This window comes from Exophiala aquamarina, assembly GCF_000709125.1.
Source record: "Exophiala aquamarina CBS 119918 chromosome Unknown aczIA-supercont1.4, whole genome shotgun sequence".
NCBI lineage: Eukaryota > Fungi > Ascomycota > Eurotiomycetes > Chaetothyriales > Herpotrichiellaceae > Exophiala > Exophiala aquamarina.
Genome location: NW_013550584.1, coordinates 189596 through 211643, shown reverse-complemented (window position 1 = coordinate 211643; position 22048 = coordinate 189596). Strand labels below are relative to the sequence as shown.

The 22048-nt window shown below is 48.7% G+C and overlaps 8 protein-coding genes across 8 annotated transcripts; 3 read left to right on the top strand and 5 right to left on the bottom strand.

Annotated features, from left to right (window-relative positions):
* Window positions 1-2031: 2031 nt before the first annotated feature.
* Window positions 2032-3465, bottom strand: A1O9_05222 (uncharacterized protein; the record flags this gene model as incomplete). Its single annotated transcript, XM_013404441.1, has 1 exon — window positions 2032-3465. The coding sequence occupies one exon, from the start codon at window positions 3463-3465 to the stop codon at window positions 2032-2034; it is 1434 nt and encodes a 477-aa protein (XP_013259895.1).
* A 1651-nt stretch (window positions 3466-5116) lies between these two features.
* A1O9_05221 (glutathione-dependent formaldehyde-activating enzyme) lies at window positions 5117-5677 on the top strand (the record flags this gene model as incomplete). The annotated part of the gene is made up of 1 exon (XM_013404440.1): window positions 5117-5677. The coding sequence occupies one exon, from the start codon at window positions 5117-5119 to the stop codon at window positions 5675-5677; it is 561 nt and encodes a 186-aa protein (XP_013259894.1).
* A 1493-nt stretch (window positions 5678-7170) lies between these two features.
* On the bottom strand, window positions 7171-8112 carry A1O9_05220 (uncharacterized protein; the record flags this gene model as incomplete). Its single annotated transcript, XM_013404439.1, has 2 exons — window positions 7171-7361; window positions 7416-8112. The coding sequence occupies 2 exons, from the start codon at window positions 8110-8112 to the stop codon at window positions 7171-7173; spliced, it is 888 nt and encodes a 295-aa protein (XP_013259893.1).
* A 4444-nt stretch (window positions 8113-12556) lies between these two features.
* Window positions 12557-14272, top strand: A1O9_05219 (uncharacterized protein; the record flags this gene model as incomplete). The annotated part of the gene is made up of 2 exons (XM_013404438.1): window positions 12557-12782; window positions 12834-14272. The coding sequence occupies 2 exons, from the start codon at window positions 12557-12559 to the stop codon at window positions 14270-14272; spliced, it is 1665 nt and encodes a 554-aa protein (XP_013259892.1).
* A 260-nt stretch (window positions 14273-14532) lies between these two features.
* On the bottom strand, window positions 14533-16584 carry A1O9_05218 (uncharacterized protein; the record flags this gene model as incomplete). Its single annotated transcript, XM_013404437.1, has 8 exons — window positions 14533-14766; window positions 14848-15118; window positions 15145-15626; window positions 15678-15889; window positions 15937-16023; window positions 16077-16253; window positions 16308-16374; window positions 16432-16584. The coding sequence occupies 8 exons, from the start codon at window positions 16582-16584 to the stop codon at window positions 14533-14535; spliced, it is 1683 nt and encodes a 560-aa protein (XP_013259891.1).
* A 727-nt stretch (window positions 16585-17311) lies between these two features.
* A1O9_05217 (3-oxoacyl-[acyl-carrier protein] reductase) lies at window positions 17312-18153 on the top strand (the record flags this gene model as incomplete). The annotated part of the gene is made up of 2 exons (XM_013404436.1): window positions 17312-17361; window positions 17427-18153. The coding sequence occupies 2 exons, from the start codon at window positions 17312-17314 to the stop codon at window positions 18151-18153; spliced, it is 777 nt and encodes a 258-aa protein (XP_013259890.1).
* A 328-nt stretch (window positions 18154-18481) lies between these two features.
* On the bottom strand, window positions 18482-20164 carry A1O9_05216 (dihydroxy-acid dehydratase; the record flags this gene model as incomplete). The annotated part of the gene is made up of 2 exons (XM_013404435.1): window positions 18482-19935; window positions 19993-20164. The coding sequence occupies 2 exons, from the start codon at window positions 20162-20164 to the stop codon at window positions 18482-18484; spliced, it is 1626 nt and encodes a 541-aa protein (XP_013259889.1).
* Window positions 20165-20481, bottom strand: A1O9_05215 (dihydroxy-acid dehydratase; the record flags this gene model as incomplete). The annotated part of the gene is made up of 2 exons (XM_013404434.1): window positions 20165-20263; window positions 20323-20481. Coding segments are annotated over 2 exons (258 nt in total), but the record flags the coding sequence as incomplete, so codon positions are not given.
* Between the last annotated feature and the right edge of the window lie 1567 nt (window positions 20482-22048).

Below are 22048 nucleotides of genomic sequence, written 5' to 3'. Positions count from 1 at the left end.
GGAGGTGCTTGCTGAGGAGGTGCTTGCTGAGGAGGTGCTTGCTGAGGAGGTGCTTGCTGAGGAGGTGCTTGCTGAGGAGGTGCTTGCTGAGGAGGCTGCTGTTGCGGCGGTGGGGAGCCCCCTGGTGCCTGTGTAGTTGCAGCTGCAGCGGCCGGCGGGGGTGGTTGCGGCGGTGGCGTACCAGGTACCACGGTGACGATGACTGGAAATGATGGCAGTGGCAAAGATGGTGGAGCTGGTGGTGGAGGCTGCTCCCCTGGTGCCGACGATTGTGGCGGCGGCGGCGGCGGCGGCAATGAGGAGACATCCATGCTTGGCCAGGTGGTGGTCATTGCTGGTGGAGGTGCCTCCGACGTTGATGCCGATGTCGATATTGAATTCGTCACTAATTCCGGGGCTGGTTCTTGTGGTACAGCAGTTGATATTGCCGTTGTGGGCGGTAGTGTTAGGAGTGCGGTGGGCATGTCTGTGGGGAGGGGCGCTTCCGTTGCGAATGTTGTTGTGGTAAAGCTTTCGAATGGATTGACGGTTGTGGTAGAGCCGAAAAAGGGTAAGTTAGTGAATGTGCTGAGAACGGGAAGAGGGCCCAGGATGCTGAGTATGCTTGGATTCATGAAGGGGTTCACTACTGTTGATGTGATGCTGTTACTGTCATCGTTTCCACCCGAACCTGTAAGGTCTCCAGGGTCACGATCTGGAGGATTACCAGTCTCTGCCGAGTCAATTAGCAATGAGGTGTTTGTGTTCGTGTTTGAAACGAAAGAGGTGGCTGAGGCCGTGGATGCGAACGGCTTTGTGTCAACTGCGAGCCCAGTCGAAGGCGTTTTTGTACTATCTTGGGTGCTAGATGGGATGGATCGAACGAGATGTGCTAGAGAGTTCCTTTTCTGGGCAGTCTGGTCACGGGAAACTCTGCGGCGCAAATGTTTCGGTCTGAAACCTTGCGATAAGATGATCTCCATCGATTCGAGTGTGTCCTCGCCGCTGATGAAAGTGTGCGTCGGCGATCCCAGGGATGTTCCCTCTGCCGTGCTCTGTTGGGCATTGCTGGAAGCGATCGAAGTTTGAGAAATAGTAGTTTTCGACTGACTTGTAATTGGGACGCCCGCAGGCAGCGTAGATGCTGATGGTGCCAAGATGGCTATCACGAAAGCGAGCAGCAGAAGGGTAGCCATGGTCAAAGATCGGGCAGCTTGAAGCTGGATCTTCGGGACCGGCCCAGAATGTCAACGAACGACACCGTTACCTGCGAAAGAGCGAGAGGCGAAGAAAGAGAGAGAGAGAGAGAGAGGTGTAGCATGGCGATGCGAGGTAAGAAGAGCATGGGAAGGAAAAAAGACAAAAGGTGCAAGGCTCTTGGATAGCGTCATTGGCAGGGGCGGCCAGCAGGTTCTCGACTCACCATCTTACAGGGCGGCGGCGACTAGGAGGAGGCATCCGATGGCACGGGCTATGTCTTGCCCTGTCCCTGTCCCGCGGGAGGCGTTGCTAACCATACATTTGTCACATTCAAGTGACGCACCATACGCACAAGGAGTAATCTCTGTCGACGCGCTATGGTTCTCGACTGTGCTCGGCTGGCTATTGATCAGGCCACAGACTTTGCTTATCAAGAAGAAGCAGTAAGATACGCGCGATTTCAAGATGCTCGACTTGAATTTGGTCAAGTTAGATGGGTGATTGGGCGACAATCGTTCTGTGTGGCTTGGGCATGCGGTGGTCATGAAACGTGAGGTGAAACAGAAAAGAGGAGAAAAAGGGGCTTAGAGTACTGTACAGTCGACTGATAGCCGGGTCAGCTGACCAGGCTCGCAGTCTGGGGGTTACCGGGGATATCCCGTCCAGTTCCACCGCGGGGCTCTGGCCAGCCCACCATTTGTGATATCAGAGCAATGGTGCTCCGAAGTCCGCGGTTTTACATTGTGGCATTGACCTAGCTGGGGTGCCTGGCACCCACCTGGTGTGACTAATGAGTGATGACATTGTCGTCGCCAATCATGATAAATTTGTCCACTCAGCACCAATCTAGCATCAATAATATCCCCTATCCTGTCCATCATAATCCCGATGCGTGCCTGGAAATGCTCCCACGGGCTGTTTCGAGCCGCCTTCGTCCTCAGAACTCGCAGCATCGACTAGGTCATCGGCCTCAGGAGGAGCCCTCATTGCAGCCAGCTCATCCTCTTCCAGAAGTGAAGGCTTCCACTTTTCATCAATCGGCATGTTCATTCCACTAGGGAGAGTTGCCAACAGAGGCCTCCATTCTGGAATGATCTGAACGTTGATTGTGTCATTCTCTTTTGCCATCTTGCGCTCGAGATGCTCCACTATGCGACCTTCTTCGAGCTTTCCACCGTCCAAACCCCAATTCGGGCTTCCCTTCTCGATTCTTTTATCTTCTCTCCTTTCAGTCCAGGAGGCTTTCAGCCGGCCCAGCCCTGATGATTTTGAACCGTCTTTCCTGATTTCAGCACCCAGTTCATTCAAAGCAGCTCTGAGCCATGCGATACCCGTGCCAGTCTTTCCGGCAAGATCTTCGTCCAATGCCTGAAAACGACAGGCTTTCGCACGAGAAGCTCTGTAGATGCCATCGCAATAGTCCATGAAATCTTTGGAGACTTTGGATCCTTCCACTTTCAATGAAGCATTGGCTGCTGTGGCGTGTTCTGCAGCACCAATACATAGTCTTGTCAAAACCTGGGCACGCACTTTGGGTATTTGAGGAGCCTTGATCATCCATTCTTTATCATCTTTATTCCGTGATTGTACCAGTAAAGCAGGGTAGGGATCATCTTTCAATACACAGAGGAGGTTGAATTCTGCATGAGCAAGGTGCTGTAAAGCTGACTGAACAGGCACTGATACATCAATGGCGTTGGGGGGGAAAGCCGGGGGTCCTTCACTTGATGAATTCGCTCGCTGAATGAGATACGTGTGAATGGCATGAGCCGTTTTAAGAGATTTGGTTGCATTTTGGATAAAAGATGTTCGCTGCTCTGTGGTTGGCACAGTGGCTGCATACAGTCCTAATAGTGATTGACGAGCAAGAAGATTGTGGATCAATGCCAGGGTGTGGTGAACAAAGTATATCTCATAGTCGAGGCCCTTTCCTTTGACACGATCATTGTCACGCCCTGGGATAGCACTCGAAATCAAGGTGGGACGCCATCCAACCTCCACTTCTTTCACCAAAGCGACATCCACTTCCTCTCCCGCAACTGGTCTTCCACTCAGAGCAAGGTCAAGTGCAAGAAGATATCTGAGATAGTTGTGAGTGGTAGAGAGGAGATTGTTGAGATTTATTGCCTGATCACTCGGCGGAAGCCGCTTATGACTTTTCAATGCTGCTCGAAGGATTGCTCTTTGCGATGAAGTTGTCAACGGGAATGAGGGATGCGTGGTTGAGGTCACATTGGAATGGAATGAGATGGCGGATGTGGTGGAAACCACGAATGGAAACGGCATGGTTCAAGACGCCAAGGCTGAAAACATTCGGTGATCCTTCAGAGAGATCTGTATCTGTACCTTTACTTCTTGAACTACAAGCTTGAGATTGATATGTGGTCTTGAGGCTTCCATGGCAGACGTCAAACTTGGCAGGAGAGCAAACCTTGTGGCTTGTGGCTTGTGGCTTGTGGCTTCCCCAGAACGCCACACTGATGCCGCTTTAATTAAGGGCCTCAGGGGGGTCTTCGATGGTGCAGCATTGACCCTTGTGGCCTTCCCGCAGAAACCCAAGAAAGGTTGAATTCCAGATTACTATTCATTAACTTATCAATAGATTGAATGATTAAATGTTGACTGTTCGTGGAAGCTGCTGGTCTCAATGATATATAGTAACTATTGGGGCTCACCTGTGAACACTACTGGCCTAGGATATTCTCATGCATTAATATCTGCCCGGGCAAAAACGTCGTGCCTATCTATGCCCATGCACGCCGAATGAAAACCTTGATGCAGCCCTACTCGTGACAACTAACCTCAATCCTCAGTGCGTCTTTCCTCTACCAATACCTTGCAATAGTGCATGGGATCCAGCCTCTGATTTGCATCATCTCGCGAGCAAGCTGCTGCTATTCTGATGGGATGTTACCTCGTTTCAATCCACCCGTATCATCCAGCTGCACCTCTGGCCAAAAGCAATGCCTCTCAATCATATTCACAGGCGAGTTGCCTGTATAGAGCACTCCCTTCGCTTATTCATCTAAAGAGAGCTGAACATGACAACGAGCTGCAACACTGCCAATCTGGTCCAACGCAGGATAACCGCGTTTCTCGGTGCGCCTCCTGTTGTTCGGAAGAGATTACCCTTCTAGGACTCAAGAAACGTTCTGGCTTCCAGCCTCTACACATCATCGGCACGGATATGCCCCCTCGCCTGCTAGGCTTTTTGAGTGGTAAAGTGAGGGGTATAAGCCAAATATGGAACCTCGAGGGGAATATTATGCCCATTGCGGACCTGCAAAGCATGTCGGATGAAGTTTGGAATTCGCACCGTGTACGGTTTGTTCCGCGCCCTGGCCCTGGTTCACCACGGATATAACGAAATCTTCCCTCGGTTTCCCCGCCTCGATCTCTTACTCCAATTTGGGACATCATCATCAACAATACCAAATAATGAAGCGGCTCTTCCTTTTCCGGGCACCGACGTGTTGCAGCTAGAAGCTCCACCAAGGGTCCAGTTCCCCTTGCGACTATGATTTCTGTCGCCTCTATAGAGCCATTGGCTACAGTGTACCGTCTTCCACATCCTTCTCGCTTCTCACACCAGGAACGGTCCACTGAAAATGACATCAACTGCCGAGGGGTGGGAGCTGATGTGGAAGAGCAAGCACCGATCACATTGGGCAGGCGGACTGAGAGTTCGCCCGTCTCCTCAATAAGACTGACCAGGGCATCGAAGCATTTTACCCCTCTTGACTTGTCAATCCTCCCACATGTTGTTTCAGGCTATGGAGCTGCTGATCTCCTGGCAGAGGTTTAAATTGAGACGAATGCCCTCCTCTGGGACCCTTGGACAACTACCAACCTGCAGAGTGAACTGACGTAGCACTTACCTATCACCTATTACTACAAACCAGACTATTCAAGCGAAGTCAAATCAACACGAATCGTCATGTCTTACTCTCTCCATCCAGCCATCGACAGTGGCTTTTCGAAAGGCAGCGAGAACTTCTCCGGCGGCAAGCTCCACTGTCTCTGCAAGTCCAGCCCAGTCGAAGTGACCCTGGGAAGCAACGTCCTACACAACCACGCTTGCGGATGCAGCAAGTGCTGGAAGCCCAGCGGTGCCCTGTTTTCCGTTGTCGCCGTCATTCCCAGGGACAAGGTCTCCGTCACCGCAAATGGAGACAAGCTCAAGATCGTCGACGAGTCCGCCACCATTCAACGCCATGCGTGCAAGGACTGCGGCGCACATTTGTTCGGACGGATCGAGACGGACCACGCATTCAAGGGACTCGACTTTGTCCATGTCGAGTTGAGCGATGAGAAGGGATGGCAGGAGCCTCAATTTGCGGGATTCGTGTCCTCCATTGCGGAGCAGGGATTCCCTGAGAACAAGTTGGATGAGGTGCGCGGGAAATTCAAGGCTGTGGGCTTGGAGTCCTACGATGCCTTGAGCCCTCCTCTCATGCAAGCTCTTGCCGACTTCGCAGCCAAGAAGTCCTCGCTGTAAATAGTTGAGAGCAGTGGTGATGGCGATGGAGCTGAATGAGAAGGGCTTCATGGGAGGAATGGAACAGTATATCATGGGCATGGGCGTGAACATCGTGTGTTTCAAACGGGCAGATGCCAGACCCTGTCGTTGAGCAAACTGTGTGCTGCACGCGGGTACTGAAAATTCACAACGATTCGCAACCAGATTTCCATAGCTTCTATCTAATTGCCCAAAATTCTTTCCACCAACTAGATCAATGCTAAGAAACGATCTTCCATTCCTCATACGTTTTCTCCTTCACCAGAAGGAGATCCTCTTATTTTGCCATCTCTATGGGTCCCACACCTTGGCGACCCTTCCCCGTATGTAGACCCTTGAGGGGTCGTCTGTCTGTATCCGCCTTTCCCTATTCTGGAAAGATTCACCGCTTGAAGGTTCTGAGAAACTGGCTTTGCTCAAAGGAGGCACTATGTTCCGCGCGTGCGTCCAAAAGGTTGCCCATGGAGGCCCGGCGATTCTAGTCCTGCTAATTGCGATGTATGCACCTGGCTACTCTGCTAGGTCAGGAGCAGTACATGAGGTAGGTAAATAAACAGCCTAGAACGGTTAGAAACGATTTTTATAGTATACTTTTATATCTATGTCCCTAGATACGAGGTAGAGTTAAAGATAGCCTTGGTAGTGCTTCGAATAACCCTGATACGTGAGGTGATATCGCGGTCCCGGCCCTATATTCCTGGTCTTTTCTTCCTAATTCGAGACCACGATACATATAAATTATCTGAACCAACATCGAATCGCCCAAAACATCGTTGCCGCGCGAAATAGAATCAGTGCATGATTAGTAAATCAGGAGCTAGAATTCACAGAACACTACAGGAATTAAACACACACCATCCAAAGCACGCATAATGCTTGAAGGTTTAAGAGTGATGGCCTTCCTCTTCTTTCTCGAGCTCGATATAGTGCGTCTTTCCTCCTTGTGGAATCGTTCACCCTTGACGACTTGGACCTGTGGATCATCAAAAACCCAAGGTGGGTCGGAAGAATGCTCCCTGAATCAGCCTTCGTGAGATGCAAGCTGTGCATGGTGACGGTGATCCGCTGCGTTATTACGGATTTTGTTAACCTAGGCTTCCCAAGGCCCATCGAGAAGAATAACAGAATCATCGAAGGGTAATCCTAACCTCGCCTTCTCTGTCTGAAGATTGTGCAAGCTACGGCGACTACTTAACCGTGTGGATTCCTTAGGTTGATTCCTGTCAAAACAATTCTACCCCCTCCCGAGTCATTTGCAGTTAAACGGGCGGGTGCCTTTCCGTTTACCATGCCCTACCGAACTGTTCGTTGTTCGGAGATGTGTCTCCGATATTGATAATGCGTGAAGATAACCTAGATCACACCGATGGAGATTAAATCGTTGGTATTTCGGTACCGTAGTCCTACGATGCTGTTCCTGTGCAAACTAAACGCAGTAATACACGAATTATTGGACTTGTGGGAACGGTCCGCTAATAGGAAACTTGGCTACCGTTCTGAAACGGCCATCCAACGAGCCCAATTCTAAGTTTCGCACTTGCTTTAATCTCCATAGCTTGGCCCTTGAGTTCATCTACATCCCAATTTGCCCATAGAAACTTGCCCTTCAAGAAACGCGCCTCGGGACTTGCCAGCCAAACATGGAAGCTCGCTGGGAGAGACACTAAGTAGAAGTAAGCTTTATAGCGATGTACGTACGAAATATAAGTTATCTTACCGTCATCTTTATTAGTAACAAACTTAATCCCAGCTGCATTCGCTTCCCTATTCATCGCAGTGTCCACCACGCCAGGTTGAACGTGAAAAACACTTAATTCCGGGTGTGCAAAGGCCAGAGAGTCCCAGAGCCTAATTATCGCCATCTTAGCGATGCTGTATGCGGCGAAATCAGGAACAAAATCCAGATGTGCAGCGGAGGAAGAAACGTTGATTGCAACTGCATCGGTTGAAGCATAGCGAAGGAAAGCCTGGGCAATATAGAATGCACCTTTAAGGTTCTGCTGAATTGCTTCGAGTAACTTGTCATCCGCTTGATCTATAGGATCCTGAGGGCCGATCGAAGCTGCGTTGCTAACCAAAATATGAAGTTTTCCGTCGCCAATAAACCGTACGAAGGTCTCATCTACCTCGGCCTTCTTTGTAATATCTATAGAGAATATAGATACTTCAATATCTGTAAAACTTTGGTCGATAGAGGCCTTAGTATCGAGTAGAGGCTTAACCCTACGACCAATCAGGGCAATCCGAGATGCGCCTGCTTCGGCGAAGTAGCGAGCGGTCTCTGCACCAATGCCAGTACCGCCTCCTGTTATTACTACTGCCTTTCCTCGGGCAGAAAGCTCCGGACGGGCGGGACATATAGATGGATATGTTTTGGTGTGCCATGTAGAGGTTGGAGCAGGATGGGGAGCCATGGTAAGTGCAAGATAGATGGAGGATTGGGAAGCAGGAGTTGATACTTGGATGAAACAATGCCTTTTTGGGCCGAGATTACCATCTTTATCGGCTTCGGTTTCTGACTCTTAAGTTCTGGAAATCATACATATATCGAAAGGTTGGTTCTGCTTCCCAATAATCTACCTAGCTCGGAGATACAGTATACACTAGATGCATCTCATCACACACCAGCGTCTTTTAGCGCTTAGAGCTTAGGTGCGCTAGAAGGGGGGCCGGGGCCGACATTTATCTAAATAGCGATGAAGGTATAAGAGGAGTGGAGACGGGATTGTCTAAAAGATATACGGAGCTAGCAGAGGAAATTGTTACTGGGGGATTATTTCTTATGGATTGTGTGTAACCTGCTAGAGCAAGTTCTCTTGCGTTGGTGGGGTGGCGTGCTGCATATGGGGAGAGTCCCCGGATGATTGGGATTGAAGCATGCTTGTTGACATTGGGAAATAGCTTGGCCTATGGCCGACGGAAATCAGTGCAAAGCTTTGACGATAGCTATGCTATTCACTGCTAGATCATTTCTAGACAGTTGTAGTCCCAATGACAGTATTCTTCCAATTTGCTGATTCGCCAAACCAATAAGCTCTTGTTTCTCCACTTTCTACATTCGAACGAACTAGTTGGTTGTGTCACGCCTTTCCCAGCCTCCTTTAGCGAGACTCCATCTATGGTCGGGCCGTAGAGGCTCTCGTTGTCGGATTTCCTGTTCTTCTCTACTTACTCATACGTTGTCATTGTTGTCACCTCATCCCCCGGGGTATATCATTGTGTTTACGCATACATTATCCGGGAGATAACCCCTGTAACCCGGTCACAAGTAATTCCACTTGATGTAATGGGTCATACATCGCCACGTGTCCTAAAGGATCTATTCCTCTGCATGCTTTACTGATTCATCGGCCAGCAAGATAGATCTCATGCGCACAAATACTCGTGGTTGGATTCTGTCTGCCATTTCGATATTTGATACCTGCTTATGTTTTCTCTTTGCAGCTCCCGAGCACACTGGATGCGGAGTAACTCAGCCGCTGTGCACTCAATCTGTGGGAGGTGACTGTCGGCTGCGCCTTATAGCGCCTCATGAGGATGGTGCAAAGGCCACTATATCCGACGCTTTTCCACTTCGACCTATACTTGAGGAGCCTTATGGTGTGCCAAGCGGAGAACCTACCTTATGTACTACGGAGATCCCGGATTTTGGCCAAGAACTCGACCGGGTAGGTGGAACGATGGTATACCCGCCAAGCCGCTTCCATCTCAGTGTAGTTCGTCTCCTGCTGTGAATTTTCTCTGCGTCTTTCTAGAGTTCCCCTTTCGAAACGGGATGTGAGATTATCTTGACCAGGGATTGACTCCAATAGGATGGTCCTATTCACCTGTTGTCCGTTGAAGCTGGAGGAGAATGCTTTGAACACCCATACTGCGACTATTAGGCTATTCAAAGTAGATCCAGCCTGTGTAGCACCATGATAGGTAGCTCAGCCACAATCTCAAGGGCTCAATATATACCACTTCTGCTCTTCTATCGGTCTGCAGATTCGCTCCCTTCCTAAACTTTCCCGACACTAAGCTTTCAACGTTTTGTGACAAGCTCTACTTACCATGGACCATAGATTGTTTCCACCTCCTGTCCGCCCCCTTCATTCCCCCGGAAGAGCCCGGTTAACCTCGAACGCCGTTGGAATTGTCTCCTTGCTCCTTCCTCAGGGCCGTTTCCGCAATATCATTGCCTTCCCAGGTGTCTTATGGATTGCATATAACGTTCGACGGCATGGAACTGGTCTCGCTGCGAGCGACTACCAAGATGCTATAGATGTGTTCATGACTTGTATTAGGCTAGTTGATTGGTCTGTATTACGAGTGCCTGAGCTATCGATCCATCGTGCTCGTCCGGATGGGACCTTCGAAACCACAGAGGACGTATTAAATATGACACTCTATCAGAAGCTTCGATGGAATCTAGATCTCTTTCTCACCCTTAGGGGTATTAACTGGGACTGGCAAGTACAAAATGTTGATCACGTACCTCGCGAGATATCAAGAAGGTAATACTTTCAGGTATTATTAGCTTTAAGGTTATATACTGACTACTGTATCTAAGGGTTTTTATAGCAGAACAGATCGCTAAATGCCTCATCACCTTTATATTCCTCGATATATATCAATACTGGCTCTTCAAAATATCCTTTAGCGATAAGGGCGCTATATTCAATATATTTTCTATTCCCTGGCACCAGCAAGTATTCCACATTTGGTTATATGTCTTTGCACTTCGTTATGCTATGGCTATACGCTATCGATTGGCTGCTGCCGTTTGTGTAGCAACTACTATCTCGGTCCCGCAGTCATGGCCTCCATTCTACGGATCCTTCCTAAGGAAGGGATATACCTTACGGAATATTTGGGGCTACTGTTGGTAAGTAATATTAAGCTCCATAGTATATATAGGCTAAATATCTTTTGCTAGGCATCAATTTCTACGCCGCACTTTTGAGTCAGCAAATAAAGTATTTACAGCAACTCTTGGAATAAAGAAGGGGACTCTCCTCTCTCGATATTTCCAGCTCTATAACGCGTTTTTCGTCTCCGCTTTAATTCATCATATCGGAGCCCTTAATGTTCCGTACACGCCTGCAGTTAGGGACCAGTTTCTTTTTTTTATGATGCAACCAATTGCCATCACATTTGAAGATATAGCAATACACTTAGGGAAGAGGGCGGGTATTAGAAAATCTTGTAAGTTACGGAGTAATTGGTCTCATTTTAGGTTAGAAAGGGCTCACATCTTCTAGGGAAAACAAAGGCACTCGGGTTTGCATGGGTCGTGGTGGCGTTGACTTTTACTCTACGATATGCGGTCAACTATATAATGAGTGTCGGGATAGGCGGCAATGGACACCCACTAGTGGAGAGATTTAGCATCATGAGGCGGATATTTAGCTAGAGAAATCCTGAAGCATATTTAACCTAACTCTTGACATCTTCGTTGTGGCCAAGTTGACCTTCATCCAATCACTCATTAAAGCAAGGCGACATGGCCACATTCGTACCAACGGACTGAGGGTGCTGAGATAAAGAAACCAGAGAACAAAGTCCGGGACCAGCATATCGCGCCCCGGCTATGGTACCCTACTCTGTTTTGCCATCGTCATTGGCAAATCTGTGTGCGCACTCAATCCATAAGGTAGCGCCTGCCTATCTTGTATGTTTATCTTTACAATGTATGAACTGGCTCCAGCCTCACCGGAATGTCAAAATAGCACTATACCCATAAACCATACTTGTGTTTATAGCCAATCTTGTTCGGCCATCCGGAGTGGTATCCGGCCCCTGCTCCCAAACAAATATCCCTCAGTTGATCAGCAGTCTATTTGACAGTCGAGATAATAGGACCGGATCTCCTAAGTAAGACCAAGAACAACAGCAAAGCTGCAAAGACAACCACAGTAGCGATGCATACCCCGAATATGCCATAAGTGCCAACGGAAGAGAAGAGAACCAAATGTGACTGCACTACGTCGTGCAAAACTTGTCAGACAAGCAGTAGCACACGATGAGAAGGAGATAAACGGCGAGAAGCTATTAAGTATGTTAAATGTAGAGGAGTCGGCCTGCTCTATCTAGTAGCTGTAGCTATCTTCAAATGCGCGAAGTAGTGAAAGAAAGTCTTCAACGCCTGTATTAAGCCTGTCGAAGCAATTCTGGCTTCCCTGGATATGTACATACCTTATGGATCGCAAGGCCCAGCCTCAACCCCATGCGATTGTCAACGCCTTAGCTCTACAAGTAACATATCTTCGCTCCAGTGTCAAGAGTAAAACTGCGGCTGCGATCAGCATGATTCACTCTCTTATGAAAGACTCCTCCATTTCCACGCTATTTTCCAATGCTCGCCGTTGGTATTGGACATTGAACTTCCACGACTTTCGACCGTCCGCGTGATGGGTGATTGTTCTTGCTGAAGATGATTACCTAATGCGAACTTGCTGATTCGCGGGAACTTGTTCCACTGAGGAACACCATGAACGTCGCAACGCAGTGGTTCATCCAGCATAGCTGTGACGTAGTGACCAACAGTACACAAGGATGGTGTTATTTTGGACACGGAGATGGAACCGGATCCAAACCCCGTAATACCTCAAACGTGTTCTGAAGCCCATCTTGATGTCTAGATGCTACAACCTTCCCCGCGAGTTCCATCTCGGGAAAAGAAAACCTCTATGGCCATCTTGCTCTAAGTATGGGTGCCATTCCGAATTGCGAATACTAGGAACAACTTTTCGAACTATAACACCAAGAATATACATGCTCACAAAGGCCTCTCAGCGAGTGCTCAACTCTTTAACGTGTCTTGCTGCCAGAAAAATCAGCAGCAGTACAGCTATGGCATCACGTCATTCTATCCCCATGCTGGCTGATCCACTTCAATTTATGAAGACATCAGGAAAGAACGATCCTGTCTGGGTGCACACAGAACCATACTCTAATCGGCCTCGGTTCTCTCAGCTGGACAGAGATCTGGATGCTGAAGTTTGCATCATCGGGTCCGGTATTGCTGGCATCTCAATCGCAGAGCAGCTTGTGAGAAGAGGCATGGACGTGGTTATGATCGAGGCAAGGGATATCCTATCTGGTATTCCCGGCGCCCACTCCCCAAAATGAACACATACTAATATGGTTACAGGAGAGACAGGCCGTACGTCAGGGCATTTGTCGTCTGACCTCGATGATGGCTACACCGCCATTGGGAAGCTTTTCGGCTACGAAGGAGCCAAAGTGGCCGCTGAGTCTCATGACTGGGCCCTTAAGCATGTAGGCAATATCTCAAAGCAACTCGGCATAGACTGCGAATATCGCCAGCTTAGGGCTTACAACATCTCACAACATCCTAAAGGCACTAAAGAACACGAAGAAGACATTTTGGAAATGAAGGAAGAAGCGAAGTTCGCGAAAGAGATTCACCTTGATATAGATTACATCGACAATCTTACAATCAAGGGCTGGGACGGTAAGCCTGATCAACGAGATGGAAATGTTGTTAGCCAGCAGGCGACCTTCCATCCAACCAAATACTTAGTGGGTGTCCTCAAATGGCTAGAGGAGCAATCCAACTTCCAATGTTATACCCACACGCGCATGACCTCTTGCACAGAAAGTGGTGCCACCGTCCCCATCGTCGATGTCCACCTAGGCTCAAAGAAGGTCAAAGTCACGACCCTCAACGGCCGTACCATCACATGCGACCACGCCATACAAGCCACCTGCGTCCCTCTTCAAAAGCTCAGCCTTATCGCAGAAATGGAGTACCACCGCACCTACTGCATTGCAATCCGCATTCCCAAGAACTCCGTGGAAGACTGTCTGATCTACGATTCTGCGGAAGCGTATAAGTATGTACGTATGACTGCATGCGATGATGAATGGGACTACATAGTCGTCGGTGGCTGCGACCACAAAGTCGGACAGGAGGACGAATGGGACGAGCGATATAAGGAACTAGAGACCTGGGTCCGTGAGCGATTCACACGAGCAGCAGATGTCGACTACAGATGGTCGGGCCAAATCTTCGAGCCGGTCGATTACATGGCGTATATTGGCAGAAATTCGAGAAATGACCGTATTCACGTCGTAACGGGCGACTCTGGAAATGGACTCACACACGGTGTTATCGCGGGTCGACTGATTGCAGATGAGATCCAGGGTGTAGAGAATCCCTGGGCGAGTCTATACGACCCGAAGCGGAAGTCCACGCTCGTGCCTAAATTACCCAGTATACTCAAACACGATGTGCAAATCAATACACAATACAAACGCTTCCTCCAATCCGATATCACGGACGTTGAAGACCTTGGCCTTGGGCAAGGAGGTGTATTGAACCCGACTGCCGCAACGCCACAGGCGGTGTATAAAGACGAGAACGGGAAGATCCTGAGAATGAGTGCATTATGTCCACACATGAAGGGCGTGGTTTGTTGGAACAATGATGAGAAATCTTGGGATTGTCCTGTGCATGGCAGTCGCTTCAGCGCGGAGGGTGTGCAGATCATCGGACCGGCAAAGGCAGGACTGGAGCCATTTGAGGAGAACGCGAAGGAGAGGCAGGAAGTCGCGACGGAGCCTTAGCAAGAGAGTCGAACGAGATGAATTCAAGACTGATGGTCCCTCAAAAGTCGCGATATACTACAGACTCTGCTTAGTCTAGTGCATGGCCCCTGGGACCAGCGTTGGTGGTGACTGTTCCCGCTTGCTTCACAGGTATCACCGAATAGCATGAAGATAGCTATTTACGTTAATTAATAGGGAAGATCTAAGGATAACTTGGGGTGTACATCCAACACAGCCACCCGTACTAGAGCTTAACATGATCAGTCCATCCTGTAGAACTACCAGAACTTGAAATATGCCATCGCTCTGACCCACGCGGGGCGATCGTAGTACTGCTGTAGCATTGATATCTCCTCACCGCGAAGTGTTCGTCTGCCTGTAGTCAGATCAGCCGTCGCCGGTTGCCGAAACCTGCTTCGGTATATCAATTTGTGTGCAATAGTGAACACAATAACGATGACAACTCCGATATTGTATTGAAAGAAGTTCTCTGCAGAGATCACGTCGGCTCCCTAAGCAGTGAACAAAGGATTGTTAGCTTCAAAGCTCCCACATATTCTGCAAAGACCAAACTGAAATTTCTGGGGATTTACCAATGGGTACAAGCCGCTGTAAAGACAGCAAATAAAAAGCAAGGTACTGACGGCCAGCAACCAAATAGCAGGCACAGGCCACCACCAACAGCGCCAAGCTAAGACCTCAGTGAAAAGCATGTCATTTTGCTTCTTCAGAGCAGCATGAAACCGAAGAGACGTGACGGCGACAACGATCCATACTATGAAGAACGCCGAAGCGGTGATGGATGAGAGCCAGATAAATATTGTGGTGCCAGTTCCTACAAAATTATATGTCAGCACTACCTCACTATGGGGATGACTTTTTGCTGGTACTTGCCGCTAAGGTTTATGTAAGTCAGGGCGATGGAAACGACACCAGTGATAATTAAGGACCAAACGGGTCGCCCTCGAGAATCCACCTTGGCAGCGATGAGCTGCGGTATAAGGCCCTGGTATGACAGAGCTCTCAGAATTCTTGATGCAACATAGATTGCTTCGGCACCAAAGCCGAAGACGGAGAGCAATATAATGACGCGCAGGAATTCGTCGACGCCATGAATTCCGGCTTCTTCCATGGCAATTGTGAACGGGGACTGGGAAGTTGATGAACCACCAAACAGCCTCGGGTCATCTGAACTGACCAGTATGGAAGCGAAAATAACGGTAAGAAGGTAGATGGTGGCGATGCGCACGGGCACAGTCTTAGCCGCTCTCGAAATAGCAAGACGCGGCGATGTGGTCTCGCCACCCATGATTGTGATGAAAACTTGATCCGCCATAGCCCAAAGAGCAAGGAGAGAAGCACTGGAGAAGCCCTGTAGTGCATTTTAGATACTGCATCACCTGTAATGTCATGTAAACATTACCCCAAAGCCATTTTTCACCAGAGGCCCTTCGTGCCATGTCTCTCCGTGATGCACCTTACCCTTGGGACCTGCTCCGACAATTATAGCAAAATCCATGATAAGAAATATCATTACGCCAAACACCTTCACTACTGAAGTAACGTATTCGTACCAAGCAAACCATTTGGTGGGAAGACTGAAAAGTGCCGCTGTGGCGAGGATGAAGAGAGTAACTGGAAATGTTAACAATGTGATTCTTTGACGAGCAGCGTTAACATACGCCACACAGCTTCGGGTACGACATTTGTCCACTGTTGGACGATCAAGCTGAAAAATACTGCTTCGGAACCAAGAACTGCACTCCATCCTTTGATCGTATTTAGTCCACGAGCTCAAGTCGCACTGATGTAGTAGACATACCTAGCCACTCAGCGAAACCTGCAGCAAAAGCAATTGAGGGATGAACGAATCGATCAGCGTAGTCGATGAAGTTACCAGAAGTTGGAAATGCAATTGTCATCTCGCCTAGAACTTGGTAGACTGCAGTAACCGCAGTGGCTACCATACCATAGGCAAGGAGCGCACCGAGCGGGCCGGCTATTAGGTTCGTCTGTCAGTGATAGAACGAAGTGTGGTAGGCGTCCACCATACCGTTACTCAAGCCCTTGCCAGTGGCAATAAGAACACCACTTCCAATATTGGAACCCAGGGAGATGACCTAGAACTCTGCATTAGGAGGTGTGCTTATACGATAGGACCGGGGTTTGCGACGTACATGGACCTGGCGAGCTGATATTGTACGTTTATATTCTCCGTGTCGGTCGGAAGTCGTAGTTACCTGTGGACCCAAGGTGTCCATAGCCTCCCCAACTTGCAAATCGATATCGTCCGCAGTAGAGACCTCTTTTGTTGTATGCATTTTCTCCATAATGTGAAAGGTTGCTACCTGAACTCTTAGCAAATAAAGTTGACATCAAAGACACATCCAGCAGTACGTTGGTAACTTTATGTGGTTATGGCTCTGGAAGATAAATGTTATCTCTCTAAGCCTTGTGTACGTTACAGAGCACGGGCGCTGCTCGTTTGTGGAAGCCAATGGCGAAAGTGGGGCACCGCGTAGCCGAACGGGCTCCAGGATCTTGTTGAGTTCCCGTGCTGAGCAATTATTGGCAGAAACCTCGTCCAGGGATTTAGAGATCAAATTCTGCCTTATTTTGGTGGTCTTTTTGCCGGGTAGTGCACGGGCCACTCGTATCAAGCATTCTTATCGAGTTTGTTCCCAGCAGGCCAGGCCGATTGTGGCTTCTTGACCATGTCGTTCTCGCTATCAACCTCCAATTCAATAGCCACCCATTACTCCATGGAATGTTCGTCAAGGATTGCCATAGGTTTTCTGGGCCGACGAATATCACGTCTTTCAACGTCATCCGGACTCATGTCGACCCAACATCGAGTTTATTTGAAGATGATTTTGCGGGGTTGAGAACTGAGGAAGTCCATGGCGAGATTCTGCTAGCGCAAGGTGTACATAATTCACAGTATTTTGGCAAGACAGGTCTCCAGCAGCAGAATGTGCTAGTACTGAAGGAAGTCTGGTCTCTTTACATTTCTATACAGGTTGATCTCTCTTGTCTTTGCCATCTGGAGATCAAACAATGAACGACCTCAAAGGAAAGTTGGCCCTCGTTACCGGGGCTTCTGGTGGGTAAGTCGAAGACACGGTGGATAATACGTGTGTCTGGGTCATACTGACTTCTATATGTCGCGAAGAATTGGTTCTGCAGTTGCAAGAGATCTGCAACGCCAGCAAGTTCATCTTGCGCTGACATACTATTCCTCAAGACAAGGAATTGAGGATTTGATAAAGGAGCTAAAGCTAGTCGATCCTACTTCGATAGAACACGGAGACAGCTACAAGGCGTCGATTCACCAGGCCGACATGGCCAAGATATGTGATTTGCGACGCCTGTTTGATGAAGTCAACAACGAACACGGGCGGTATCCTGACATTCTGGTCGCCAATGCAGGACACGGAAAACCTATTCCGTACTTGGAGGATATCGCGTTGGAAGAGTGGGACCACACTATTGCGGTCAATCTAACGGCAAATTTTGTGCTATGCAAGTTGGCCATACTGCACATGAAGACCCAGAACTGGGGCCGTGTTATTTTCATGGGAAGCATATCGGGCTATGGCGGCGGCATCAATGGTTGCCACTACGCGGCCTCAAAAGGCGGATTGATGGCATTAGTTAAGAACCTCGCGACAAAGTTGGGACCATATGGCATCACAATAAATGACGTTGCACCTGCGATGATCGGAAATACTGGCTTGATCCCTGGAGAAAAGACCGTGGAGGGCACCCCAGGTGATGTCCGAAACATTCCTGTAGGACGTTTAGGAAGGCCTGAGGAAGTAGCGAACGTGGTGACGATGTTGTGTAGAACCGGCTACCTGACAGGGCAGAGCATTTTACTGAGTGGAGGTCTCAAGTAGAATGTCAATTTGTGATTGAAGTTCGTTATCCCTCTGGGTACCTATGGAGCAGAATCCTGGAGAGCTCTTCAACCAAGCCGCTTAGTATCTGAATATGGTAGCTTTCAGCTACTCTTTCCGTCCATAATCAGCCCGAACTTAACCCCACAGCCTTTTGTTTCAGAAAGAGAAACATTGATGAGCTCAAGATCTACATTAATGCAGAATTCAAATCGTGAGTTCGAAGGATCGATAGGTATCAGTCACATATGTATTGACTATGATGAATTTGAGCCTACTGATAGACGGTTTAAGTTCTCAACTCTGTGTAGGACTGAGTTGCTTTGGCCTAAAACAAGTCAGTGACAGCTCCATGGCTTGCGTCGCCCACCAACGCAGCATATTTCGCCAAAGTCCCTCGCGTCACTGATTTTATGGGCATCTTCCACTGCTTTTTCCTTTCCTGCAACTCTTCAGCACTCACATCCATGCTGATAGTGTTTGTCATGGCATCGATGACGACGAGATCTCCGTCACGGACTAAAGCTATTGGTCCTCCAACGGCCGCTTCTGGACAGATATGGCCCACAATGAATCCGTGGCTGGCGCCGCTGTATCTACCATCTGTAATGAGAGCAATGTTTTTCAGCTGAGCTCCAACGATAGCAGCCGATGCTTTCAGCTGCTCAGGCATGCCCGGGCCTCCCTTGGGCCCTTCGTATCGCACTACCAAGACTAGATTCTCCGTAGATGGGATCTTTCCTTCGTTGAGAGCCTGATCCAAAAGATCTTCTTTATCGAAACACATGGCTCGACCAGTAAACTTCAAGCCCTCCTTGCCGGTAATCTTGGCTACAGCGCCTTCAGGTGCTATATTACCCCTTAGTATCTGGAGATGTCCAGACGACTTTATGGGATTATTGAGGGGTCGAATAATAACCTGATCTAGCGGTAAGGATGGCCAGGTTTTCACATTTTCCGCCAGGGAGACTCCAGTGATAGTAGGAATCTCACCATCTATCAGGCCAACCGCTATTAGAAACTTATGTATGCTCGGAATCCCGCCAATGTCGTAAAGATCGGCCATAAGGTACTTCCCGCTTGGGGCTAGATCAGCAATGAATGGGATCTTATTCGACACGCGTTGAAAGTCATCTAAGGTTAAGTCCACATTCGCAGTTGTCGCCATTGCAAGGAGATGAAGGACTGCATTTGTACTGCCGCCCAACGCCATCGTCATCACCAACGCATTCTCAAATGATCGTTTAGTGAGCAGGTGCCTTGGTCGAATATTCTTCTCCAGACAGGTTTTAATTGCATACGCGGCCTTGGAGCATTCTCTCATCTTTGCCGGAGCTACTGCTGGGGTTGAACTGGACCCTGGGAGTGTTAGCCCCATACTCTCAATAGCTGTTGCGAGAGTATTGGCTGTATACATGCCACCGCAGGCGCCAGGACCTGGACAAGCATGTCGCTCCAAGTCTGTGATGATCTCGTCCTTCGTCTTTGTCATGTCGCCACCATCTTGGGGCTGTGTCAGAGTATCATAGCGATAAGCCCCATACGCCTCGAAGCAAGTGTTGATATTTACCTGCTTGCGCAACGTCTTCGAATATCCCTGGCTGATAGTACCGCCATAAATCATGAGGGATGGGCGGTCATGCCTCGTCATGCCCATGATACATCCTGGCATATTCTTGTCACAGCCCGGAATTGTGATGTTGGCATCGTGGTATTGCGCACAGGTGACGGTTTCAATCGAGTCGGCGATAATTTCTCGTGATTGAAGAGAGAACCGCATCCCTTCGGGCGATGTCAGTAGTTTTATTCTCTAATGCCACCGCGGGACTTCGTCTTTACCTTGATGACCCATAGTAATTGCGTCGCTTACTCCAATTGTGTTGTATTGCCATCCAAGAAAGCCTAGATTCGTTACCGCCTTGCAGCCCAAGACAATCAGCACAATACCCTGATTCCATGCCGTCACAACTTTTACCTTTTTCACCTCCTTGCCCATATCCAAAAGACTCATGTTGCAAGGATTTCCTTCCCACCACACGCTTGCAATCCCAACATGCGGTGCGGTTTTCATTGCCCTCTCATTGGGTACACCCGCCGCATAAAGCATTGCCTGCCAGCGCAGTTTATGAGCACAAGGTCAAAAGAATCGTGAAATGGTAGAAAATTCACCTGGGCTCCTGGGAAGTCATGACCTGTAGTCAGGTGACGTGAATACCGATTCAGAATCTGCTCTCCACGAGTAGTAGTTTCATGGTCGCCGGCATTCTCAAAGTGGAGGTATATGCCTCCTTCTCGTTGTCTGGAATCACTCATTGCGCTGGCCGAGACTAGCAATCAAGAAACCACTTTGGAAACCACTGATAAAAGCAAATGCTACCAGCAGTCTTTTTCAACTTCTCACATCCTTTGCGGCTATCCATGGCCAGCTTCGACCAGACTCAAAATGAAAATATGATTGTGAGACCCGTTTCAGGTAGATCCGGACTATCATCAAGTCCTGCACATATCTCGCTAGTTGACTTGGTCAGGGCAGGCCATAGCGAAATTTAAGGTTGTGGCGCAACATGGTCCGAATTTGTAATTCGACCACTCTGATTGACTTACGCAGGATGAAAAAAATTGTCAGACGATTTCGCGGAATTCTTTGGTGTGTCGATACATTCCAGCATCAAGCTTGGTAGTTTGTCAGCGTAACTATCTCGTGAAGTGGCTCTACATTGTACAATGACCGTTGTCTTAGGTATCAAGTTACATCGATCGTATCGAACGACTACTTTGCATAACGGGCAAGAGTGCCGCACCTTCACTCGGGCAATATATTGCAAGAGTGGCTTTTTGCCATAATCTACAGGATTAGTACATCCATTTCAAGTTCGCGCATCACTTCTCTCCAATCCACCCTTGTATCAGCAATCTCTTGATCCTTGACGACCGCTCTTAGTCCTCGAACGGTCCAGATCTGTCTGAGAAGAATGGTGTAGTTGGAGATGTTTCTCATCCCAACACTCGCCACATTCTCCAGAAGAGTCATGAAATTGAGCTGATCCTCGTCTTTGTAGGCTTCGGCTGCCGCCACGAAGACAGGCCATAGTGTGAAACTGCCCCCACAAATTTGGAAGAAGGCGGTTACAAAAGTGAGAACTGCGGATACAAAGTGTGACAATTGTCGAGGTGTGACTTCGTCGAAGACTTGATAATAATATATCACAGTGGCCGCTTGAAAGGCTTGAAGATGCAGATATTGGGGTTCCCCTTTGATATTATCGGGATGTGCCATTTCAAGGGCATCGCGTTGATATCTCAGGAGCGTCCGATGAAGGCGAAGTGATATAGTAGTTTTGGCATCATCCGCATTGTCCCGTTCAAGCCGTTTTGCAGCAGCGTTAATGTCCGCAATCGTTTCCATCACGGAGCTCGATGTGCCCAGCGTCCATCCATACCCAGGATTGCACATCACTTCCTTAGTCAAAATACCATTGTCATCGTCTGCCGCAGTGCTCTCTATGCTGTTGCAATCGTCCTCGACAAAACCGCTCGAGTCGCAGCCTATCCTGAGCAAGTGGAAGCTCTGAGTGACGTACCATGCATCTGCCGAGTTTGTCCATGCTTTGGAGTTCTGATGACGTTGAAGGAACTTCCACGCAGCCTGCAAATGACATCTCCAGGTTTTGGAACTTCCCCTTGCCAACTGTGCCACCGATTAGCAAAGCTTCCAATTTTTGTCAAGCGACGAGTCGGTGAGAATACCTCAGCCAATACAAATGTAAGTATGGTGGTTAGTAGACCAAGGTAGTCCGTCGATCCTTGCTGAATGCAAGTACGAAGTTCTAGCATGGCCGACGAATAGAGATTTGTCCCTAACGTCGACATAGTGTCTTGCTTGAACATTTTGTGA